This window comes from Malurus melanocephalus, unplaced genomic scaffold (genome assembly GCF_030028575.1).
Source record: "Malurus melanocephalus ecotype Western Australia unplaced genomic scaffold, MMel_1.1 scaffold_3, whole genome shotgun sequence".
Lineage (NCBI taxonomy): Eukaryota > Metazoa > Chordata > Aves > Passeriformes > Maluridae > Malurus > Malurus melanocephalus.
In genome coordinates this window covers 2,483,159-2,509,555 of record NW_026623235.1, presented here as the reverse complement: position 1 = coordinate 2,509,555, position 26,397 = coordinate 2,483,159, and the positions used below count along the sequence as shown (strand labels likewise).

The following is a 26,397-nucleotide window of genomic DNA, read 5'->3' as shown; positions in this document are numbered from 1 at the left end:
CCCTTTATGCTCCATAACASTGCTTAATGTACTACCTTTTTGTAGTATTTTCCATTCCCAAGTCCAGCAATGTAATAATTAGTTTAAGAGCATTCCACTGCTGTTTTGGTGTTAGTTTCCCACTGGGAKCAGACACTCTTTTGTCTGTTGATGTCATTCCCCAAGATCCTTTTGCAGATGCTTATTTTCGTGTTGCTGGTTTACAGTGTCATTCTATTTATTTTAAATGCTAATGTTCCTATTTGGAGGTGGATGCAGCCAGTCTCCTGACTCAGTCTGACACAATGTCATAGTGGCAGCCAAGTCCCTGCTAAACTTCTTGGGTCAGTTCCTGGGCTGTTGTAAACTGGCAGTCCAGTTTGCATCAGAGGAGGAGCTGGCTCTTAGACTTTGTAAAGAGCAACAGTTATGTGCCACTGCAAAAGCAGTGTTAARTATTAGAAAATCATGCTGAATATGTTAATAGTTAAGGCTAATGCGTCAACAACAACGGAAAACTCAGTATCTATCTCATCTAAAAGATCTTTGTGTGGAAGCCAGCTAGAACGAAGACAAAAGAAGATGCATTTTCAAAGCTAAAGCTTTGTTAAAAGCTCAAGAAACTGTGCCACGTTTAATAGATTCCAAGACATCCAAAATTAACAAAGGCAGACTGGGGCATGATACTTTAATAGAGATTAAAGCTGGGGGCATCCAAATGTTGCCCAACAGAGGGCTGCATTGGCAATATATCAGGAGTCTGTTTAGAAAAAGAAAGAAGCAGATTGCTCATCTTTAATTTGGAGCTAGGGCCCACGGAGGATTCAGGTCCCAGCATGCAGTTCCCCATTTTTGATCCAAGTGGGCCTGAGGGATGTTGTGTGGATTAATTAGTTAATGTTTGTAAACTGCTTTGAAGATGAAAAGTGGTATCTAAGTTCCAAGCATTATTACAACAGCTTTGAGCCATRCTGAAGAACTCCATAGGCAGCACTTTGTCCGCTGCTGGGGCATGGCATGATCTTTTTTTAGTGGTTAAATAACTGGAAGATTGAAATGGCTCCTTTACTGAAAGAACCTAACCTTTTATTTTGCTGCAGCTGGTAATTTAAGTTTTAACAAGCATGCCGAGCTAGGATCCTTTTTCCCAAGAAAGGAGAAGCCATGACTTTCAAAATTAAGTGCTAAGTCTGAGATGGGGTAGTTGTAGCTGCTTCTTCGGATGGCTCAACACCCCACAGTTCTGGCAGAAGTCACAGGGAACTGCACTTTGGAAAATCAAGAGATACATTTTACGCATTTTAGTTTCAAGTTGTTTGTCTTAAGATTAGGCTATTTTGTTTAAAACACTTGAGCAACATATTCTGTTAACCCCCATCTATGAGGGGTTATTGAGTACTCTGAGAATGTGTAATAAAAGCAAAGTACAATGTCTCCATAACTGCCAATTTCTTTCCCTTTCTCCTGTACTTCCCCCTTGATAATTTGAATTCTGGTTCTTTTCTACTTTACTGCTGCTGTTTTCCCCCACTGTGCATTTTTTGTAATCACGTAAGTTAGTTCAGTTTATGGTAGGTGCTCTGTAATGGTGAACACCAGGAGGTTTTTTTGTTCTTCTATGTATAACCTAGTTTTCACTCTATCAAACTAAAACTTTTGAGACATTATGACTTTCATTTTTATTACTACTATCAGGCCTTTGTTTAACAGCGTTCTGGCATTTATCAGATATGTGTTATCCTTCCCTTTTGTGYATTTAAGGAACTAAAGATAGAGAATAGTTTGTATTTTAAAAAGTAGAACATCTGTAAAAAAATCAACACACAGAAACATGCCGATGTAGAGTCAGCTCACATCCAACTGGGCTTCTCTGTTTCTTAATTAGAATTTGTCTCAACACTTTTATGCCATGCATTGTGCACATCTGATGTATTTAAAATGCGCTACATGCACGTCTCTAAAACCTCTTCATTTATACAATAAGGAGCTGAATGGATTCCAGTGGTAAACATAGTAGTAAATATTAATGTGGCGGCAGAAAATGTTCTGCTCTTCACATATTTAGATTTAGCCTTGATAATCTGGAGTATCAGTGTCGGCTTTACATGCTACTTTTATATTTTGATTAATGTACTTTTTGTCTGCATTATTTTCATTTTTGAGTCATATGTCTGAACAACGTGCTTAATCTATTTTATTATTTATTTTGCTTCCTTTTGGCTCTACATCAACAATTTCACCATGTATTGCTAGCTAAAAAAATTTGTATGCCCCAATATTATTCCTTTGTATAGCCATGTGTTTGCCACAGTATTAGAATTTGCAAAAATAGTTCTTTCCAAGTTTTCTCTCTCCAGAAATGTATACTTACACTTAGCGCTCATTCAGTATTTCTTGACATGATTATTTGAGGGCTGTTCAGTTAAATTTGAAGTCAATGAATCACACTGCACTTGAGTTTACTTGTATTTAAACCTCACTAAAATGTGCTTACTCAAATAAATCCCTAGAAGATTTATTGGCCTCCATTTTCCCCTAATTCTGCTACTGCTCATTTTCCATTATACCTCTGAGGAATCAGATACTCTTTGTGTTCATTGTGAAGCTTAGTTTTTTTCTCAAAACTGTCTGGGATTCTGATGAGCCAGAAGATGCAAACACTTTTAATTTAGATAAAAATCAAGCTGAGTATTTGGGCAAATTTTGCATGTTGTTTCACTTAGTCTAGAGATTATTTTCCTGCTTGTTCCAAAATAATTAATTTTGATTTTTTTTTTTAATCAAAGCAGCTTCTTTCAGAAGTGCTTCTTTTTTTTATTTCTTTTATAATTTTGCTAAAATGTGGGAAAACAATGCATTTTTTTATTTTTCCAAAAGATAGAATTTTTCATGTAAAACCTTATTTGACAGAAAGCTAGTAATCAGTGCTAGTAACAATTATAAATGCTATGCTGAAAAATCCTCTAAAYGTCTTAAAAAACAAGGTAGGATAGTAATTTATTTAACTAGAAAATATAATAAAATATAATGACTCARAAAAAAAAGCTTTGGGAGTGGTGTAGAATCCTTTTTCTAATAAATTATTTTGAAAATGTGGATGACAGCAGTTATGTAGGGTTCTCTTCAGAAATTAATTTTGAATTAATTAAATAATTCCTTACCTCTCAAAGATAAAGGAGGTAGAGGGGCAAAAGGCAAATGGGTGCGTCTTCCCAGCTGCAGGGCTGCAGCTCAGGGATGGGGATGTTGGGGACAGGGGTGTTGGAACTGACTCTCAAACTCTCAGGCAGCAGAATACAGAGCAGGGTTTCAGATGTGCAGATTATGGAAATGTGTCACCTTTGGGACACCTCCCCCAGAGAAGCAACTCAGGGCAAAAATGTAAATTGAGGCCCAGCAGCTCCCGATTTTACAGCAGAGCAGGAGCCTGCACTCGGTGAACAATAGCAGCAGCTATGAGAGCCTTTTCCATCCTCCTGACACCTTAATTCACTGCTCTGAACTTGTTTGCTCTTGCCAATGGTTTTTGCTCTCCTTTGATCTCAGTCTTGCTCTCCACTCTGCCCTGTCTCCACTCCTTTCTAACACTACACTGAATTTTCTTGCTTTACTTGCTGTCTTTTCTTCTGAATATTTTCCCTCCCCCCAAGTTTGAGGGCAGCACACATTCCAAAAGTAAACTTTCTTATAAACCTGTTTCTTCACAAGAATTGATAGTAATTATTATATTCATAATTAAAATAAAACATACAAAAAAATTGAAGTTATATGGCAGCCATACCTTCATCCAGCATATTTTCTATGCCCTAGAGCCTAGGACTGTCTTCAGGTAATTAAAAAAAAAAATTACTTGTTTTGTACAGGATGGTGTTTTGTAATACTTCATACTAGTTAGAAGTATGTCAACAAGACTTAATTAACAACTGGCTAATGTCAGGAGTATTGCACCCTGTTAGGAAGTTCAAATAAAGAATATTAAATCCATAATAAAACCYCCAACTCTCTTAACTTCTCCAGCTTCAAGATTTTGCAATGAAAAATACTTATTCCTTACAGTGCCCAATTCAAATACTTTTCAGTACAAATAGTGATAAGATTTTTTAAAGTTCTCAGAACATAACTGTGCAGCAAAGGTTTTGCCTGAATTTCTTGACATTTAATCTTTTGATCGGGCCATAAATGTTTTAATGTCTCCAAGTAATCAGGTCTTTTGATTTATTTTGTAGTGCAAATTGTAATGCTAAGTGACATCAGTGGATGGTACAACATTGCCTGCCCAATGCCATACTGCAGAGAACACCAGTTTATGGCTTGAACCTGCTGTCAGTTTGCTTGAGGGCTGTATAAACAATAACACAGAAGGGAGAACGCTGTTTCCTTCTTCATTTATATCACTTCTTTCTATACAAAGATTTTCCTCTTCTTAGAGCAGCTCTGGTATTGCACCAGATGAATTCAGAGTTTCAGATGGTTTAGCTGTTGTTTAGCTGTAAAGTGTAACATTGAGGTAATGCATAGGAGTGCTTCTTGTGTACTTTGTAAATTGGAATTTTTAAAAATGTGTTGCTTAGCCTTGAAGAGCTTTATGCACRACTCTAAATGTAATTTGGGCTTTTAGAAACACAGAGTACGCTTAAATCCTAGTAAAAGAGAAATCAAGCACTGCCAATTTGTCTTCTTGCTTGCCGTCAGGGTGGAGTGAAAACTGAGAAGAAAAATTTTCTTTTTATGCCTTGTTCTGGGAAAGAATAAGTTTCAAATTTTCAAAAGTCCTCTAATAGCTGATGATAGTTACTATTTTATTATTTGGGACCGTGACTTACAAGTGACTTGACAGTTCCAAACTTCAGCTTATGTTTTGGAGCTTGGGGATAGAATAATAATACACAGGACAAGCCCACGTGAAGTTTGAAGATTTACAATGTTGATGGCAGATTTTTAATGTGTACTGGAAGAGTGTATGTTCTGAAACAAAAAGCCTGTTGGGTTACTATCTACTGAAATGTGTCTTCATTTTTTTCCATATCGCCGTGCTTATCTGAGTCTCATCGAAGAATGAAGGAATGCTTATATGACTGTCTTTGAACCAATTAGAAATAATTTAAATTAACAAACCTTTAATGTAATAAGGGTGATTTTCGCTGGGCTTCAGCCATGTAGTTACAACTGCATCTAATATTCAGCATTTATTTGTGTCCTCAGAAGTGGGGTGTATATGGCCCCTGATCAAAAACATTTAGCCAGTGTGGAATGGAAAAATAAAAAAAGACAAGTTAGGCAGAAAAAGATCAGCTGTTTGGAGGTGTGATATCTGTAGATGAGAGCCAAGTTAGGAAGGGGGTTAGCTATTGAAATAGCCAAGTTAAACAAGAGACACTTAGGGCTAAGTAGTGTCCCAAAGGATTGATAAACTTTCACATGGGGAGTGTATGTGGTTGAGCCATTAGCCCCAAATGGTGTCTTGTTTAACTTGGCTTTTAAGATAACTACCCCCTGTCTAACTTGGACTTTGCTGATGGTATCCCACCTTTACAGGGCTGACCCTCTTTATAACTTGACTTTTTGTATTTATAAAATGGTTTTGATCAGATAGCACTCTTTCTTTTTCTTTNTTTTTTTTTTTTTGGTTCAGAAGAGAATTAAGCTTGGTTTAGAAAAGAATTAAGTTGCAAGAGAGAATATATTAGTGTCGCATTGAGATACAAGCTGATTTTAATAAAACACAATTGTAGAATGAAGGAAAAGGAACACGGCCAGAACAGGATTTTAACCCACAGCTTGCTCTCCCACAAGTAGATTTTGTTGCCATAAGGCTGTGTGGAGAATAAATGAATCTATTTTTTGCATAATGGAACAGGCCCATTTAGTCCCTTAAAATGAATATAAATATGGAAAATGACAAAAAGAAAACTGATATTGCACAAGGGCTGAAAAGCTCGAATCTGAATGTGTACTCATGTCTGTGTGCTGACACAACTGCAGGAAAATCAGACAATGTAAATAACATATGGTTTGTTTTTCCAACAAAAAGAGAGAAGGAAGACAAGGGGGTTTAATAAGTTTGGCAAGTTGTCCCTTCTAAGCTATCATAGTCTAAAAGGGATATTTTGTGTATCATTCCAATTCTACAGATGCACCAAGAGCCAAATCCTGCTCTACTGAAGTCAGTGGGAGTTTTGCCATCGACTGCACTGAGACAAAGATTTGGCCTTAGAAGAATTAATTCTAACAATTGGAGTTGTCAGGACAGTAACAGATTTCTCATACAAGTTTTGTCCTGTGTGGATAGCGAAAGGCTCATTTTTTTAGCTTGGCTAAAGGCGCTGTTGTGACTCTGAATGCCTGGGGTGTGGATGTGTGAGCATCTCTGTAGGGAGAAGCCTTCATAGAGTTCTGTACATTTTGCAGGGCAGGGATGATATTTTGCTCTGCATTGGTGGGATGCCGTGCGCAGTGGGGCTGATGAAGGGCTCTGAACGCTCCTTTGCTATAAACAATTATTCATAATGGCGCTAGAGAACTCACAAACAATGTTCTGTTCCTGTGATAGATACAGTAAGTGGGTAACATGTTGTTCTCATGTAGCAACATATGCTTTACATAATTTAGTAATGCAGTACTTTTTACAGGCTTTTAGAGTAAAAACAGGAAGGCGTGTTATTCCACACTGCTCCACAACTCCTACCCAGGAATTTCTGTATTTGACAGGAAACGCAGTTTGTAGTGACAGAGCCAACTATTTTGCTTTTTCTTTAGACCAGCATCTTTTTAAGCTGTGTTAAAATATCCACAGAGAACCAAGAATTACTGTCTGTAGTGTAAAACCTTTTGTCCTTTGGTGTATTCTTACCCATAAGTTAACCAGAGCTCCATTCAAAATCATCTTTGTCAAGCAAAAGTGTAAGGAATTGGTGGAAAGTAAAGGACTTTTTGAAACATTTTAACTTTCCAGCATGGATCTATATTGTATGTAGCATTTTTCTTTTTATTAACAAGAAAACTACCCTCTCTAACTATTTGATTTTGGTTGAAAAATATGGTTTTTTAGTGTTTCCGCTGCAGTAGAAAATGCAAAATGTATTGCAGCAAACTGAAGAGGAAAACCACAAAATGCCAGTGAAAATTTTATGAAGTTTAGAATAATGCAGTGGAACGTGAAAGAACGATAGGAGGCCATTGCAAAACATGGGGGGAAAAAATCAGCAGTATTTTTTCCCTGTTGTGTAAGACACCAAAGTAAACCTGTTTGCTTTATTTAGACAGGGTCAAACTGTAAGTTTTATTTATTTTCTTAATCTTGGTAGGTAAAACCACTGTGAGAGGGAAGGTCAAGGGGTGAATCTCATGTTAATATGCTTCTTGTTTTCTTCCAGGCGAGTACACAACTGCTACAAATGCCGTCAGTGCAGCTTCACAGCTGTTGACACTCAGTCACTACTAGAGCACTTCAACACTGTGCACTGTCAGGAGATGGACATCACTACAGCCAATGGGGAGGACAGTCATGGCGTTTCGTCTATCAAGGAGGAGCCAAAAATTGACCTTAAGGTCTACAGTCTGATTAATCCAGACCCCAAAATAGGGGAGCCCATATCTGACAGCATAGTGAAGAGGGAAAAGATAGAAGATAAAGAAGTGCTCAAGGAGAAAGGCTGGACTGACAGCCCCAGTGATGATCTTCGCAATGTGACCTGGAGAGGAACAGACATTCTGAGGGGGAGCCCATCATACACACAGACCAGTCTAGGCTTACTGACCCCAGTGTCTGTTGGCCAAGAGCAGCCAAAGCCTTTAAGGGATAGTCCAAATGTAGAAGCTGCCCATCTCGCSAGGCCCATGTACGGCTTGCCGGTGGAGAGCAAGGGTTTCCTGCAGGGTGTCCCAGCTGGAGCTGCAGAGAAAGCCGGGCAGCACACCCAGCCCTACTCTGGATCCGGGGACGGCAAGGCAAAGGACGAATCCCAGTCCTTATTACGGGTAGGAAACTCTTTTTCCCCTCTTGCTTTTTATGATTGCATGTATGTTATGTTTGATTGACTGTGCAAATGATTTCTTCAGATCCACAGTAACATAGTTGGGGTTCTTTTAGTGCGTGGAAACAAAAAAAAAAAAAAGAAATGTAAGTCAAGGAAAGACTCAAATTTGTAGACCCAAACCGGCAGGTAAATTTTCCAAAGTGTTCCCGTAAAGCAATCTGTATATTGATGTAGTATTAGTAAGCTTCTGCTTTTGCTACTTAGCTCTGATTGAATTTTGTTTAATCATTCCTGCTAATTGTGCAGGTTGGTGGTGCATTTGAAGAAGGAAGGTTTAGAACCCCAGAAGGCTGCACATCTGTTACACTAAAACAACTAATCACCTCTTAAATTTTGTGGTGGTGTGACAGTTTGCACTTAAGCAAGATTTCATATTACTACATATCTAAGAATATGAAATGTGAGTTAAATATTAATAAAAAGTAACAACCTTTTTTTGTGAAGCGACATAATTATATATCAATTTTGACACTTGTCTGGTTGCCTTGGAAGCAAAAGAAAAAGAAAAAAAGGAAGGATCTCGGGTGATAAGAGAAGGCAAATATTTGTCACACCAAATAATTCCTATTTTTTTTTTTAAACAAGAGGGTTTATATACAAGGAACCTTCCCTTCCATCAAGGTGCGTTTTCCCTCTGTAGAAAAAGCTGAGGTTAGAAAAGCTCTCATATTTTGAGGAGCTGAACAGATGCTCCTCAGAGCATCCTCAGAATAATGCTGAGGGAGACAAATGCTTTTCTCCTGAAATCATCACATGTTTTCAGGAGCTGCTCCCTATCTGAATTTATAGAAACTTGCCACRGGAGCAGGCAGTCTGCAGACAAAACTCACTAGAATGGAAGTGATGATCTGCTGGTTTTCTTTGTTGTCTTTTATAAGAACATCTATAACCATAGCATCCATTAGAGTAACACATCAGAAGAAGACAAAGAGGAAGATCTTTTATTCCATAGTATACTAAGATTGTACACAGGTGTACCTATCTCCATACACACAGAGGTCTTAAAAGTTGTTTTAAGTTAAGTCAGTAGTCTTAAAAATATTTTGGTTATTCTAATTAGAAAATAGAGTTTCTGTCATTTAAACTCTGCATGCAATTTAGGGGGATCACGAATTTTTGTACCTTAGTTATTGTTATCAGATTTTAAATGCATGAGAAGCAGTTACAGTATGACAGGTTCCTTGTTGCTCACCTGGGTGTGTGCTCACTGTGGATGGCAGGATTATATTTCTCTCCTCCATTAGCAAATATGTATTAAAATACATAAACCAGTGCAGTAGTGAAATTTGTGCTGTACATGTGATGCTAGTTACATCCTGCTTCAGTTCTCGTAATGGTTCTTAGCCATGTGCAGAGACTGGCCAGAGAAACCATTTAAATTGTGGTTTATCAGAATATAAATAATTTTCTTTTAGAAAACTAAACAAAAACCTGCAAAGGGACATGGTAGTATGCAGAATCAGGTCTGTAGAGGTCTTAATTTGGTTGGTAACTGGACCTAAAATCTTAGCAAGCAGTAGAATAAGGCTATTGTATTACCAGTTTTAACCACTACTGAATATAGAAGGGGAAACTGCATGCTGGCTGCTTCTTATGCTCTTTTTAAAAATAAGTTCAGGTGCTTTTAAAAGGTCTTTATGCAAAAACACTTATATATCTATACCTATATATCTATAATATATCTGTTAATATATCTATATATATTAATATATCTATATCTATCTATATCTATATTTTTCATATTAGTATTTTTTCAATTTGAAAATATTTTGTTCACTTTTGGGTATGAAAAATCTGTACCTTCCATAGTTTCCTGGAAAAAAAGGGTCTTTTGTGTATTAACAGTGCATATAAATTAGTTCCTTGTATTTTAAAATGTGTACAACCCCACATTTCTAAGTTCTGTAATGATTTGTTAGCAGATTATGTCTATAATGACTGACAAAACCATATCAATATCCTTCAAACAGGAATTATTTCTGTGTCCATCTTTAGCTGCCATGCTCTTTGAACTAAACAAAGGACTTGTTTGTCTGGGTGTTTTCCTTAGTGATAATATTTGAATTTTTGCTTTTCTTCGAAAATTAGGCAAGTTGCTTTTGTCAGCTTGAAATATTTTAAAAAAAGCAGGGGGAAGGAGGTTAACATTTTTCATCGCCTGAACAGAGTCCCTAATCTGACATATTTCATCATGATTGATGGATAGAGAAAACATAATGAGAATTGAAACTTCTTGAAGGTAAGGGGTGATCTGAAGGATAGGAGATGTGGGAGTGTGATTCTGTGAGTGATATTAGTTCCCTCTTTCTCTCAATCTGTGAAGAAGATGATAGAAGCCCAACTCCTTTAATTTGCTCTTGATTTAGTTTTCTGCCGACAGAGTTAGGGGATGCAGTACTGGAGCCATAAATAAGAAGACAAAGCAATGGTCAGCTTGACCATAGGGAGCTTAGTGTCAAGGATTATCTCTCATACAGATATGTRTGCCTTGGCCCAGACAGCTAAAAATTGTTCAGAAAAGAACTTAGCATCTGTTCTTGAARAAGCTAATTTTTGTAATCCTCTGAAACAAAAAAATACACTGTATTGTTAAGCAAATCTGTCATTATTATCTACTTTTGGCTACATTTATTTTTCCAATGTGAAATAGCTAGTAGGAGTAGCTAATGCCGTGCTAAAAGTTGGTCCTCTCTGAAAGCAAAGTGTTAAATCAATATATCCTTCTAGTGTCGTATAATGAATGCTTATGCAAAACACTGTATCCCAGGACAACTGGTGACTAGGAAACAAAACCTATAATAAAATCACTGTGGACACCTTCATTTTTTTCCCCCTGAAGATTGACACAGAGGAAGCCAAAAATTTGGGATTACTCAGAGAATAAACAGTGAGAAATGGACTGAAAAAGAAAATCTCTACACATCCCTTTGGTTGTATTGGCTACTCAGTATTTATAGAACGGTCCTGCTTATTACAAATGATTTGTAATGATTTGACAGTAGCAGCAATACCATGTGCTTTTAATTTTTTACTTTCCTGATGATGGGGGGAAGGCAAAGCAGAAATCAGGTTTTTTCACATTTTTTCATATAGACAGAGGTTGATACTGCAAGTTTAGAAGTGATTCGCATTTTGGTAAAATATCAGAGATAATACAAAACAACTGGAGAAGGGGTGAAAATATGCCATTCCACAGAAATCCCTAATCCTTATAAGATAATTAATTTTTGGAAAATGCTTGGAGCAATTTTCAGCTTTGGATATTGCCTAAACCATTTATATGCTGTTTCTTGCATTCCTTTCATACATGATGGCCATGGTCCTTCGCCAGACTCTGTGCTACAGTAGATTATTTGTGGGAGTCATTGGGGTAAGATTTCCTCCATTTTTAGAAGTTAAAAGACTGAATTGCTTGTGACCTTTTGGGAACTGGAGATGGTGGAAACACACATCTGCAGTGGATGCACCTTTTTCCCTGAGAGTGCTTCCAAGCTGTGTATCTGTAACAGAATCTTTCTCAGGGGCTTGGTACACTTCTGTGAGTAGCCTTAATTTATTTTTCTTATTAAAATATTTCCAGCCGCTGTACTTAGAGCGAATCSGTATGTTTTGCAAATGGGAATTACCAAAAATGTACCTCAGCGTGGTACAATGTGGACATTATTTCTGCTCTTCCTTAGAGTAGCTGATTTTCTAGTTTAAAGATTTGTTGATACTGGAAGGTCTATTGAGATGCAAAAATGTTCCTTTTTTTGGGTAGCACATTGGCAGCCAGTGGACTCCAGGCCAGGCAGATTGTTTAATGCTTTGACAGCGCAGATCTTGGACAGCAGGAACTTTTTGCTAAACTGATTTTAAATGAAGTGTCCTGTTTTTCATGTGTATGGACACTGCAGAACAAAGTTTTCCACAAAATGGGAAATTGTAGCCTGAGCCTTCAGATCTATACACAGATCTAGTTAGCCCACCAAAAGGTTTTAGTATAGATATTGTAGTTTAGCCAGTGGAGATGCAGAATAACACAGGTCAGGCTCTGTCCTGCAGAGCCACATGGACCTGCAGAGAGCAAGGAGATTAATTTGTGTGTTAATCATAGTTCATGAAGGGATTTGTGCACCCTCAAAGGGAGAGAGATTGTCACATTATTGCAAAGGTAGTGTGGATTTTTATCAAAGGTATACTGGAGGCTGTAACATTAAATGTCTAACTGAGGTTATGTTAACCTTTGCTATGAGCTTTTTATATGGGACAAAGGATAAAATCGACTCTTCTATTAAACTGAGATTATTTTGCCATAATGATCAGACTGTTTACATACTACAGGGAATCATGGCATTTCAAAAAGTTTTCATTTACTTTGAGAAGGGTTATTTTCTTCTTGTCTGTGATATTTACACTTGTGGTATTTCATATAGTGTTCTGTCTGAAGCTGGTCATACATCTTTTGAATTTGGGGGAGACAGGAAATTAGAAAAAGTTATTTCCTCTCCCCCTGTTTTGCATTTTCCTATGTGGGTGATTGACACAGCCAATTTAAAAGTAAGTAATTGGTATGCAAGTATTAAATGTACACATAATTGATTTAATATCAGTGTAGTAAATATCAGACACAGTCCCTGGTGGCAAAACATCATTTCTCCTATTTGAAAGTACTGATTCTTGTTATCCACAGAGTTGGATGCCAAATTAGCTGCAAAGCAGTGGAAATGCTGAATTGTTCTTTGTGATTTTGAAAAGTCTTCTCTAAACATATTCGATTCTTGGCCAGAATGATAACAGATTTGACGCAAAATGYGCCTTTCTGATGCTGGTAGAAGTATTGCTGCTGCTGCCTTTAGCGGGAGCACAAGAAGCAGCATGAGAAGGTTCAAGCACACAGAGTGAGATCTTGGTTTTAATGTGATTTTTCGGTGGTCACTCCAGGGTGACAGATGGATTTTTTTTTTCTTTGGCATTGTGTCCCACTTCCATCCACCTTTTCGTAGCAGCATTTCAATGTTGTATCGACAGAATTAAATTTAATGCATATAGTTGTATCACACTTCTTACATTTAAGTTGGTGTAAGTCCTGGATACTGCATCTCATCCCTAAGCAACTCCAGGAAAGAAAAAGCAGTCCTTTAAACAAGAAACATCTGAAATAAGTTTCTCTGTAGCTGCATCTCATTTTTTTCCCATTTCCTCTGACTCTGTTAGAGATCTTTCAGGAAGTATTTATAGTCAAGGCCATTCATTRCCATACGGGTCCTCTAATTAGCTGAGGGGAACTCAGCAGGCACTGTGTGTTACTAATGCACAGAGCTCTGGCAGGTCAGAGAGCTGACACAGTCTTTCATTTTATTTTTTAAAGCACCTGTTTCCACAAGTCTCTGCCTGGGGAGTCAGTGGGCTACTTTTTTACATTTAACTACATCCTGAGAAATGGCAAGAATCCTCCAACAAGGAAAATGGGAAAATAAAGTTAGGACTTGGAGAGAAATGGTTTGGAAGCTTTGTGTTTAGAGTGCAAAACTGAGGCCGGTAAAATCCCTGTGCTGGTGAAGGGCTCAGGAACGAAGCTAAAGTAACTTTTTGAAGGTTTTCAAGTAGTTTAGAAACAAACATGTACTTGGCTGCTTTTAGTAACTACTGGAACCAAACCCACAAGAAATTGAATGTTTTGCATTACTCATCCTGACAGTGATCAGATAGGACTAGAAAGTAACTTTTAGAAAAATGTTAACCTGCCCAATGAAAGGCATGTTTCTGGTTTTTGTGTGGGGTGTGTCTGTCATGTGGTGAGACAACTCCACCTCATCCATGTTTACCCACCCAGCAGGGCATAAGGTTTTCTTTCTCTTTTTTTTTTTTTTTTTTTTTTTTTTTTTTTTTTTTTTTTTTTTTTTTTTGTCTCCCTTTTACGAAATGTGGTTTGGAAGAGAATTAAGTGATAAAATCATTATTTGGGTGGGGCACGGTAATAATGCGAAAGGGCAGGAGCTACGTCAAAATCCTTGATGAAAAGGTGAATCAGTATGTGGAACAAAGGGCTGAGGAGATGGGYACGGGCCCCCAGGCCGCTGCGCAAGCAACAGGGTTTATTGAAGTTGCTATGATCAATAACAATGATTCAAGCAGGCAGAACCGAGATAATTCTTGATTTAAAACAAGCTGCTGCATTTGGGTAGATGAGATCGTAATGCAGATGAGAACAAAAGAGTACTTTCTTGTATTGAACCGAGAGACCAAAACAGATTGACAGTGTCACATGACATTAGTTCAATTTTATATTCCTTTTCCTAGTTCAGGTAGGAAAACCTCCCTTTTGCTCCCTCTGGTCTGTTATTAGGTTTGTGCACTGTTTTGACCTGGATGCCCCATACCTTGGCTGGCCTTGGTGTGCAGGGTGAGGGTGATCCGGTGCGTGCGGCAGCTGCTCCGTGCCATCGCTGCCGTGGGCAAGGGCCGTACCGAGCCTGCCATCCGCGGCTCCTGGGCACAGCGCTCCTCGGCAGCCCCACGGCTMTGGCCTGCATGGGGGTCTGGGCACACAAGGAAACCCTGGCCTGAACAGGAGCCTTCAGTGTGTGGCAGCTGAAGCCAGGCGTCCCTCGGCCCGGCTCGGCCCCTCCGCGCTGCGGAGCCGCCCGGGCTGGCCCTGGGAGCCGCCCCGTCCCGCAGCCCGGCCGAGCACAGGCGGGGAGGCCGTGCCTTCCTTGTAGGTATGAACGATCTGGTTAGCAGATACTGGTTTTGCCGTCTTCAAATACATTCCTGATTTTTTTTTTTTTTTTTTTTAAATTTTAAATTGTGCTGACAGTAGCTGCAGGTTGGTTAAAGTAGCCGTGTGTGGGGCACATCTGTGGGCATTGCAAAGGCAAACAGAGCAGCAGCAGCTCCCTCCAGTCTAAACAGTTCAGAGAACTGTCAATGGGAAGCCTTGTTTAAAATGGGAAGTAAACGCAGCTTCTTACATGATGACTAAATTAAGGAATTAGTTGAGCTTTACCGAAGTTTTGAAAAGTTAAGTGCAACTATAACCATTATACAGCCCTGTTATTATTCTGTATTGCCAGTAGTACTTAGCAATAGATTGTATACCTGAAGTGAAATGGAAGTTTCAATTATATTTAGAAACTAAGGATAATCTCTGCCAAACTGGATCCAATAAGAAGCACACATTCATGCTTGAGGACAGAACTTGCTGCTAACATGTAGATTTTCAATAGAAAATTAAATTTCACAGATGAATGCAGGCAAGGATTGTACATAATTCTATTTTTGCCTGAATTACCATGGTGCTGAACAGTGAAAATCTATGTGAAGATACCTCTAGCATCTGGAAGTGCGGAGTTGCTTTCTGTACTGAATTTCAGATGACCCTCTAGATGTATTTGGTAATTAAAAGACTTAATAAATACACTCTTTTAGAGGAAGGATCTTACGATAGGCAGCAAATAAATGTTTCATTTATTGCACTAAGCAGGGAGCATTGTAATTATAATTGATTTGAAGGAATCCAAATGCTATCCACATCTGAACAAATTCAAAATGGTGAGGATTTATAAAGAGATTTATGAATAAACAGTGCACACACATGCTGTGATTTTTGTCATGGAGGTATCTAGGGCTGATAATATAGCCAGTTAAAAAGACTTAACTGTGGAAAATAGCTGTTAGATGAACAGATATATGCTGAAACAGAAATGTGTGTGTGTGTGCGTGTGTGTGTGTGCGCGCGCAATAAAAAAAGGTTTTCTGGAATGTCTTTTGTTACCTTGGCACTCCTCAGAGTATGCATATGGTCACCTTGGAACTAGTCTTAATTTTCAGGTCTCTAATGTAGCCCAATTGATTTAGTGAACAATTTCCTGCTTAATATAATTAATTTGCTTCATCCACCAAGTTCTGTTTTTAAAATGAGGCTTTGTAGTGGCTAAATGGTTCTTGCTGATATTTTTCTAAGCATTTTTTTAGCATATATCTTAGTAAGTCTTACTGTCTTTGTTGTAGCGTTATAATCATGTGTATGTAATATAAATCTATAAATCTATTCCTGTTGCATATTACATTATCAAGAGTTCAGATAGAATATATTTTTAGCAAAAGAGGAGAGGATTTTTTTTTTTTTTTTTTTTTTTTGTTTTTTTTATTTTTTTGAAAAAAATGGGGGGGGGGGGGGTGGCAGCCCAGGTTGTGCAGCACTTTGCAGGCAGCTTGTGAACAGCCTGGGAAGTCTTGGCTGAATTTGTGTATCCCTGGACTGCCCAAGATTTTCAAATCTCAAATTGTTGAACCATGTCTGTCCTAGTTAGATGGTTAATTCTGTATGATCTCTTGGCTGCCCTAGGCTTCCTCTCGTAATTCTGTCTGTAAAATGGGAATTTCCCACCTAAAAAGGCAAGAGTGAAGAGAGATGTGTTAAATTCTATAGTGCAACAATAGTATGATAGTAAAAGCAAGAAGAGCCTGATTCATAGGCATCGTGCATCACCACTGCTGGTTATCTCCTCTGAGTGTGATGATGTAAACTTTTTCAAGAATACCAATGACAGAGAAAAACTGGGACACAGATTTTAATTTTAACTTTGTCAAATATTCTGTTCTTTCCTTCAGTCTGGGGGGAGGGGAAAAAAAAGCAAAAGCAGGAATTTTGGAGCAAGACTTGCATTTCTTGGTTGTCTTTGACTTTTTTTTTGGTTTATGTGCCTGTGATGTGTATGGTAGCAAACTGCACATTTTCACTCATGGGAAGAAGTATTTTAACGACGGCTTACAGTGCAGTCTTTAATCATGTAAGTTGCCTCCAGCACTTGCTAAGAGTAAAATTCCACCCTCTCCGTTTTCAGATGGGTTCTACTATCAGCTGTTTCTCCTTGCAAGACTGTCTGTGATTTGAAAATTATGTTTAAATAAAAAAAAAAGCGAGGAGAAAAGAGAAATAATCAGAACGTTTGTCAAGAAATTTGCTGTGAATGGGAATGAGGAGCAATGCAAACAAGCTTGAAATGAGTTTTAATTCACATGTTATTCTGGGAGCCTACAATTTCTGGTGAGAAAATGGCATATTTTAGGTCTATTTCCTCCAGTTTTTGGCATGGAGCAATGCCTGTTTTGTTCAGTCAGATGTTCAAATGGGAATTTTGGATGCTTAGAACTAATTTTAGTAGGTGGGGGGCAAATTTATTATGATGCTACAAATAGAGTTTGATCACAGCTGCTTCATTGCAATTATAAAAATTGGCTGTGAATCACTTAAACTATATTTACTGGTTGCAAAAAAAAAAAAAAATTTATACAAAACTGTCTTGTTGCCCTTAAACTTCTCAGTACCATTATTTATATGCCCAGTGTTTTGAATTTGACTTGATCACATTCCAGGTTATTTTCATGCCTCTCTCCCCCCATGCCCAAACAGTGATAATGTGCTCAAATGAGTCTCCCATTCTTTCCAAGTTAGGGAGAATTTCTGAGCTTGTTCTGAAATTACAGTAAATCACACACAGACCTCTTAAGACTTATTAAAAAATGTTAGTAACTTCACTGGAAGTTGGGCACTTCAAAGCTCTCTCTACTCCAGTTTGTACATGACTAAAAGGCTGTAGGGCAAACACCACAAGGTGAAAGCTTACAAATCAAAGCAAAACTTAATAAACCATTATTATCCCCTTTATAAGACATATGGAAAATAATATCTTTACATATTTATGAAGGCTTTTTTTCTGATAGTAACTGCTTTAATGTTCATAGATTTATGCTTTTGAGTTAGAAAATACTGAGTTGTGTTTTATATTTTTTTCAATGTTTCATGGCAGCTCTTCTTCCAACCCAAAATGGATGTATTCCAGACCTGTTTAAAAGTTTGCGTTGTGCAGAATAAATTTAGTCAGCCTGTTTCTTGAGAAAAGTGTTTTCTTCACAATTCAGTTACAGGTTCATCTGTGGGGATTATTTTTGCAGTAACTCCCTACAGCTGATAAAGAAGACAAAACAAATATAAAGCTCTCCACTGACAGCACAGTACCTGTTACTACATTACTGAAACCCATTTATATTTGACTGAGGTTTGCTAGAAACTTAAATATTTCCTTTTGTTTAAGATTCTCATAAACCCTGCTTCATGCAGGGCTTGGGTGGGGAGGGTTAATGGAAAACGTGATTAAAATCTTGTAGGCTTCAAGGCTTGTAAATATCTTTTGGCACCTACATATGTTTGTGTGCATACATGCATATGTTTACTAATTTTAAATTAGGCTTAAAATTAGAATTAAATTTAAAAAAACTAGATTTATATTTCAATTAAGAGTGAAAAAAGGTTTTCCAGTGAAAATAAAATTTCTGTAATTATTTAGCAAAATGGTTCGCAGGACAAATAATTTTTAAAGCAAAGAACATGTTGTAACTTTACTGATTTTTTCCATTACAGAAAATTATGTTCTGCTTAGCAAAAGTTTTAAATAGATCTTTCATGCCTCTAAGACTGTAGTCTTAATCATCACTTAATTGATTTTTTCTTTGCCTTCCAATAGCTTGCTAAATGGTAGAAGGGTAGAGGTCATTGCAGTGGTTATCCATAACAACTATCATGTGTGATGTAGGCACTTCAAAAAATTAAGAGGCTGGTTGATGTTTGTTAAACTTGGACCTTCAGTTTCTTGGTTTAAGCAACTCATCACATTTTCATAAATTCTTGTGAGCAACTTTGTGTATCTCAGGTGAGGTGTTGCATTCAACTTCACTGCCCCAGCTGTCATTGGTGTAGACCTCTAGACAAAACCTTTCCTGTAATGCATTATTTCCATGAGCAAATTGACAGTCTGGGGTGGAATGCTAATAATTAATAGAAGTATTTGAAGGCTTTCTTAGTGATACCCTCCTTATGAGGTGAAACATAAGCTATTTTGGATGCCAGCCCCCCCAGGTACATCACTGAGGTAAGGAAAGAACATTTTAAAAAATACTGAGTTGAGAAATATTTTATCTGTGCTGGTTCATAGGTCCTTGGCAAAGAAATTAAACTTTGTGAGCATTGGGAAGTGAGTTGGAACTTCACCCAGCAGTCCACACGAAAGGGCTCCCAAGTGCCTGGAGAGCTGCTGGATGTGCCTGTTGTTCTGCCTGGCTGTGAATGCCTCTAGACCCCTGCTGTTGGCTGTTTTTGTCAGTGTAGATCTGCTTCCCTCTTTGCGTGGCCAGGTTGCAAAAAAATTTCACTGAAACCTCTCTTTCCTTGTCTTTAACTTGGGCTTGGCTCTCTCCCCCCTCAATCTTTTGGGGGAATCACAGTTTACTATAATACAAGTCATTAAAATTCTCCAGATTTGGAGCTGTCCTTTGAAAGAAATTTACCAAACCATTCATTTTGTTATAAAAACTGTCTAGGCTTTCTGATCCGCCTGTCCTAAAATATACATTGTCTGCATTGCAAATGGAGGCTTTAGATGGGGAAAGATTAAGCAAAAGTGTCTCAGTTTTCTTCTCAGCATCTGTGCTGTGTGGCTCCTGGCTGGAGCCAGGGTGCTGGTCTGCAGGCTGTGCTCTGACAGGTCTGCGCTGGAATGCCTGCGCACAAACGGCCCTCGCCATCTGATACCCTTCCCACCAAAAATATTCTCATGGCCTTGCTTGCTTTCATCAGCACCACTTAGGAAACCTCAGCCAGTGGAAGGAGACGTGTTGAAGCACAGCAGAAGAGCAGAATGGGTGAAACTACAAATTGTTAGTCTGTTAAACACAGATTATGTCTTTGGGTACAATTCCATTAGCGACTGAATGAGTCTGGATGGGTAGTAGCTTGTGGAAGTATTTGTTATGACAAAACCAACTTTTCATTAATAGACAAAGTTATCCTGTTTTCCTCTGTAGTCTGGCCAACTTCAAAATGTTTCAAACTAATTTCAGACTTGTAAAACACTGTCTATCAGATACAGACATATGGATTGAACTAGTAATTTGTTTGCCATCTGCTGATAAAGGAAGCAAGGCGTCAAAGTAGAAAATGAAGAATTCCCTCCCTCTTCCCCATTGGAATGTCATATGGTGCCTTTAATAATTGTTTGTATTGACATTTTTATTGATTGCTATGTAAAGTGTTACACTGCATTGACCTGAATCTGCTTTCAATCTCATAATGATGATTTTTTTTTGTTTCCAAAATAACTGTAATCATTTGTACCTATAAATAGCATTGTTAGAAAATAATCCACTTTAAATCTTAAAAAATAAATTTATAACCATGCTTCTTGTTGTGTGAAGCAGGAATCAGCATATTCTTTAGGTCAGAAAAAGAAAAAAAAAACATTTACTGTTATTAACAAGGGTTAATGAAAATTATATTTCCTTTTAATCAAAACTGACTGATAGCTTGTCCAGGTTCAGACTTTGTTCCCCAGATTTTTTCCAAGGCTTAGCTGTGCTGGGGATAGCTATATCACATAGACCCTGATCATCTCTAGAAATTCTACTACTACTACTATACTACTTTTGCTATATCTATTACTACTAATTCCATAATAGAAGCTTTTTATTTAAAGCTTCCTGTAGGTTTATCCATTTTGATGAATAATTTAGAGCTTCTCTGTTTAAAAGAGACATAGCAAGTACAAAATGCAGTAGCTTCTTAGAAGAAATACTGCTTTCATGGATAATAAAGTACAGTCTCAAGCAGTGCTTAAATACATGGAACCTTGATAATTTGAATAATAATAAATACTCTTTTCAGCCTTAGTTCTCTGTAACATTTTTCATATTGACAAGTGCTTTATTTTTCATTGATTTCATTAATCTATTCTGAACAGAAAGTGCGAAAACTATTGAGAAGCTATGTTCTTAAACCTGAGTTATATCTTCATAAAAACTGTTACTGAACTGTTGATTTTCTTTAATAAGATAAGCTTTTTTTTTTTTGTCTGCTGCAGCTGGATTATTAATTGCCAGACTGTACCAAAGAATTTCTATCTGCTTTAAGTGAAAGTAGTATGCAAAATCACTAATTGTGCAGTAACGTTTTCTCTTTTGTAAATATCTTTGTTTTTCTTAAAATTGCTGATCCTTATAATGACCTGCAAAATCTATGAACAATGCAGAAAACTCTTTTTTCATTTTGGTTGTGTATAGGTTCATTTGAGAAAAGCTGAACAATTCCATAAATAACAAATCTTCCACAACCTAGAGTTAATTATCATTTAACATTTGGAATTGATGTTTGCAGAAAGTTTTTGCAACAGTAGGAACATCTTAACGAATGGACATTTGTTGCAGATCTACACAGAGGAATTGGTAGCTGTGACAGCAAGAAGTCTGCAAAAGTAAAAGGAAAATTCGGATGATACTGACAAAGTACGGGCTTAGGTAAATGCTGCTGTGAGGGTTTATGGAAGGCCTCAAGAAGAACAATCACTTACAACACCATTATTGAATGGTTTGCTGCTTGCAAAACGGCTCCCTGCTGTTTTTTATGGCTTAAGTTGCATCCAGTATGTGCAGTCTGTTTTCCTGTATCGTGTTTCTATACCATTTTCCAACACTTTTCCAACACTTATTCTAAATCTGCTCTGCATCTGATGGACCCACTGGTTTTTCTTCTGCTTTCATTTCATTGAAAACATTTTCCTGCTTGTAAAAGTTAATATTTACAATGTACATTGGGAAGTATACATGTAAAGTATTTTTATCCTTTTGATTTTTTTTTAAGAGGACTTACAATACTGTATGGTACCTGAAAATTCCAATGGTTATAAAATGCTTTGAAACATACAGTGCAGTTTATACAACACAGGCATTTATAGTATGTTGATTGCAGCAACAGAGTCAAATTACTGCTAAGCAACTTCTACTTCACTGTAATCAGGAGGATACCAGATATTTAGTCTGGTGTTACCTACCACTAAATTTGCTGTTGATGAGCATATTCACCTCAGGGTATTAAATAGCTCTTCACAGGTTAATGTTTGTAAGTCCATGATGTAGCTTGTTAGACTGCCTCAGCAGGAGGTGAGGGGATGATCCATGGGGTAGGAAGAGCCAAGACCTTCTCTTCAGCTGTATGAACTGGGCCAAAGTATATTTTTGTTTTTGTACATACAAACTTTTATTACATAGTAGCTTCCAAAGAACATTGAGAATTATGAATGTCTGCAAAATGTTTTGGGAATATTGGCTATGAGATGGTTCAGAAGCAGAAAGGTTTATAAAAATAGCTGAATTTTTGTATGTCTGCTATAGACATGTCTGTTGTTTCTAGCAGCTGTTACTTTGCAGACCAGTTTGCCTTACTGTGATGCTATCACACTTCTGACAAGAACAAATGGTTTTGAAACTATTCGTGTCAGGTCGAGATGGTGAGAACAGCAGATAGACATGAGAGCTGTGACTGCATAAACAACATATTCCCATCACCGGACTAGCGCAGGTCCAGAGAAGTGGCAGCATCATTGTCACTGCTCAGATATTGCCAGCACACTGTTCTCCCCCTTCCTAGTGCAAGAGAATTGACTGCAACTGTTTATTTTCAACACATGGTTGATATCTTTGTCTGTCTGTCTGTAGATCAGCTGTGCCTTGTTAGGGATTTTACTCATGAGCCCTGAGAATCTTGCTCAACCTTTCATCTCCCTGCCATGTAAGTGTGGTTTGTTAGAAATAACTGAGAAAAAATGTAAACTTACTGAAATGACTACAAAGTCCATAGTCACTGTCAAAGGAGAGAGGGGATGGATTGAATTGAGTGCGTATGCAAGAGATTAGTCCGTGCCTTCTCAAATAAATTTATAATATCTCTCTAGATGGAGAAAGAAAAACTTAACAGTTGTATTTGCCCTTTGTGAAATGTCAGAAAGGATATTTCAGCCTGACCAATTCCTCTTGCTCTTAAGTTTCTCTTTGTACTGTGCAGAGGCTTGGCAGCGTGGTATTCCCAGCTCTGTATAAGCCCAGAATGCACCCATATGTTATACAACCCCCTGACTATAGATGTGTAACATATGCTGTGTTTATATGAGTGAACCTACGTAGTTCAGATAAGAGGCTGCAGAGACACATGCAGCCAGTGGAAACATAGCAATGACAGGAAGGATATTTGGGAGGGTTTGTACTTTCTCCACTTTAACCTTGTCCTCTTGACGGTCCTGTTCAGTCAGTAAATGTTACTTATTTTTGCAGTTTTTAAAGGGTGAAGTCATAGCTCTCAGGTGAAGCTGCTGTGAGCCTTCTGCAGATGTAAAAGCCATTTTTACATGAAGGAACATCTGGTTGTCTGACATATTTGCAGACTGTAGATTGCCATCAGTGGATTCAGGTGATCTTTAGCAATTAAGTCCACTTCATACTTGTTATTCAAATGTCTCAATAGAAATTACGTGTCACCTTGTTGTGAAGGTGCCTACCAGTGCCTTTGCTGAATCATATTTGTGCTRCTGCTACTGCTCTGTTTTCCTGCTAAATCAGGAAGACTCCATCTGGACACCAGCCAAGTTTTCAAAGTACTGATAGTGTCTGTAGTCAGGACAGAATTATAAAAGTATATAATTTTTCTGTAGGATTCTTTGAAATGGAACTCTATTCATTATCTTACTGTTGTCAAAAGCGTTTCCCCTTGCTCTTGATTTCTAAGTTATATCCCAGTTGTAAAGTGAAGGTTGTTTTCAAAAGATGTCAGTGGGTGATGAAACATTTCAGCCTTCCATTTCTTCTTTCTGAACTGTTTAAATAATGGACAAAATTATGAATACACTTTAGAAATATGCATCATCAAAATTAGAAGTCTTATACAAACTCAGTGATTTAAAAAAAAAATCTGTTTATGCACCTGATAGTATTATTTTTTATAACAACTTTTAGATATGAAAACGTTGTGGAAACAAAATAAATGGTAGTTTCAAAAAGAAAGTAAAAATGTATGCCTTTTCTCCTCCGTTAGGATTTTCTGGAGAACTTTACCATGACCAGCATAGCTGTTTCACTGTCTTGTTAGTATGTGCAGAGTGTCAACCTGCCTCATCCTTTTYTAAGAGAAACTATTGGGAGATCCAAGTTACCCTTCATTAATAACACTGGGAGCAAAAATGTCTGAAATATAATGACATTGTGCCAATGCAAACCTGAAAAAGTAAATTGTCCCATTCTTGTTGAAATATTAAATAAGATTGTTTAAGACCAACATTTGATTTGGCTTTGTAGATGGCAAGGAAAGTGAATGACTTTTTTTTATTTTTCTGTGTGAATGTTGACATTTTTTAACCAACATTACCGTAATTTGATGACTCCAAGGGCTCTGTCACTATAAGACTACAAAAGGGACAGAAAGGACACATTAAGACAGTTTATGAAGTTACTGGGAACAAGAGTGTAATGATAGAAGCAGGGGAAAAAAGTATATCAGAGCTTCAAAACAGATGGAATCYTCTAAGGAAGCTGTCTGAACATGGCCCAGGAACTATAAATTGCATTTACAAGACAGGGCTTTCACTGCAGATGGCAGGTTTGCTGTTSGGAGGTAAAAGCCAGAACAGGGCTGTGTGCATGCAGAGAACTGCACTGAGTGTGCCTAACAYCTTGTGTTTGGCATTCATCAAAATTTAGGCTGGAATATGAATTTAGAAAGGCTAATGTACAAGTTCAGAACATGAAATCTCCTGTAGTGTTCAGAAATCTAGATACTTGCTTTCAGACGTATAGCATTTTAACTAAGTAAAAAGGCAGAATAAATTTGTAGTCCTTAAACAAGGCATTAGCTTTGAATGTAATTTTCACTCTTACATTTAAATATTACAGAAAAGCCCTCCCTTTTTTCCCATGTGGCATGCAGGTGTCGTTCCAGAGTCTCCATGTTAAAAAGCGATGGTTTCTCTCTGGGCCTGTTGCCCCATGTTATTTTATTACCCCATTTGACCTGGACYTGATTTCAGTGAAATAAATGAGGGTTTTCACATTAGCTATGACTTCTGCTCTAGGAAATGTTCCCTAGATCTTAGGGAAAAACAACCTTTCTGAAGTTACCCCATCCCATGGACTTTCAGGGCGGGGACTTGTCTCATCTAATTATGATGGAAGTGTCTGTGCCTGAGTTATCTGTCTAGGATTCTTGGAGCCAATGCAAATTTAAGCAACACAGTTGTGAAGTACGAGAAGTGAGTTACCAAATCCAAAAAAAATATTTCTGTATAGTCAGAGAACTGTATATTTGTTGGCCATTCATTGTATTGGCTTTATCTCCAGTAACTATGAAGGAAGCCTAGACATTTACACCACCACACAGCAATTACAGAAGGTGATAAAAATAAAAGGAGTGCCTGCGTCTGCTTTGTCCGAATTGYAGCCTTATCGCTGGAGGTAAGGAGCAAAATTTTGGCGTATCTGCAGTTAATGACTCCTCTGTCTCCGAAATGTAATTTGTCAGTTAATGGGAAATATTAATATGGTTAATCAAGAAAGCAAGGGGGAGGTTGAGCAAAACTTCCAACATTATTTCACAGAATATTTATTTATTTATTAATAGTTTCATTTTTCTTGGTTTATGTATGTGTCTAAATATCTAGAGTGACATTTGTTAAAAATCAGAATAGTGTAAGGCCGTTAAAGATGAAAGCTGTTTTCAGTCGGTCTGTGTGCAGAGCAAAGTCATAGTCATTCTCTGTAAGTATATGTAAAGACATGCTAGACTGATGGCTTTGTAAGATAAAAGTAAAATCAGAGGGAATAAAAGGGCATTTGTGAAGTAGCAAAAGGGAGTATAATGGAAAGGAAAACTAAAGAGCTTACTTGGATAAAACTGGGGATAATTCCTTCAGAACATGAGATGTGTGTAGRTTTGAAAAATGAGTGTAGCCTCTTGCTTGGGCTAGCTAAGCAAGGAAGACCCCGCCTATAAGAGCCAGGACAGATAAGGGAATAAGGGATACGAAGAGAAAACATATCTTTGAGAAATCAAAGAATTACCTAAGTAAAGTGGCCCAAGAAGCTTCATCCAGAGTTTTACAATAAGATTTTTTGCACCTCAAACAAGTTCTTTAATGCTTTATTTCTCTATTTATACCTCTTATTTGTGGTGTACATGTCTTTGTTCCTTTTGGTTCTGTGAAATCTATCCCAAAGTGAAGTAAATATTCTGCTCGAATCCAATTTAAGTTATTGGAGTCCTTAAGTGATTATCAGTGATTTTTTCTATCCTTTAGGCATTTGTCAGATGTTTCAATCCAGAAAGGCAAACTTGGGCCTGATATTCTTGGTCGTTCTTGTTAAATATTCAGCATTGTTTTTTTTGAAACAGCAACTGAGAAACAAAGACATGGAGCACCATTACAGAATTCAAAAACTGGAAAACAGTTTATCATGTTTTGTCTGATTATGATTGGTAGGAAGGATCTTTCTGGATCAAGTACTTTGATGTATCTATGAACACAGCAGC

The 26,397-nt window shown here is 37.5% G+C and overlaps 1 protein-coding gene across 7 annotated transcripts in view; it reads left to right on the top strand.

Annotated features, from left to right (window-relative positions):
• TRPS1 (transcriptional repressor GATA binding 1) overlaps positions 1–26,397 on the top strand; it is a 207,150-nt gene that overhangs the window by 52,035 nt on the left and 128,718 nt on the right. For all 7 annotated transcript variants that reach the window (XM_057367719.1, XM_057367728.1, XM_057367744.1 and 4 more), the window contains one exon: positions 7,353–7,956. In XM_057367719.1, coding sequence (XP_057223702.1) covers positions 7,353–7,956 — 604 coding nt within the window. The remainder of the gene's footprint in view (positions 1–7,352; positions 7,957–26,397) is intronic.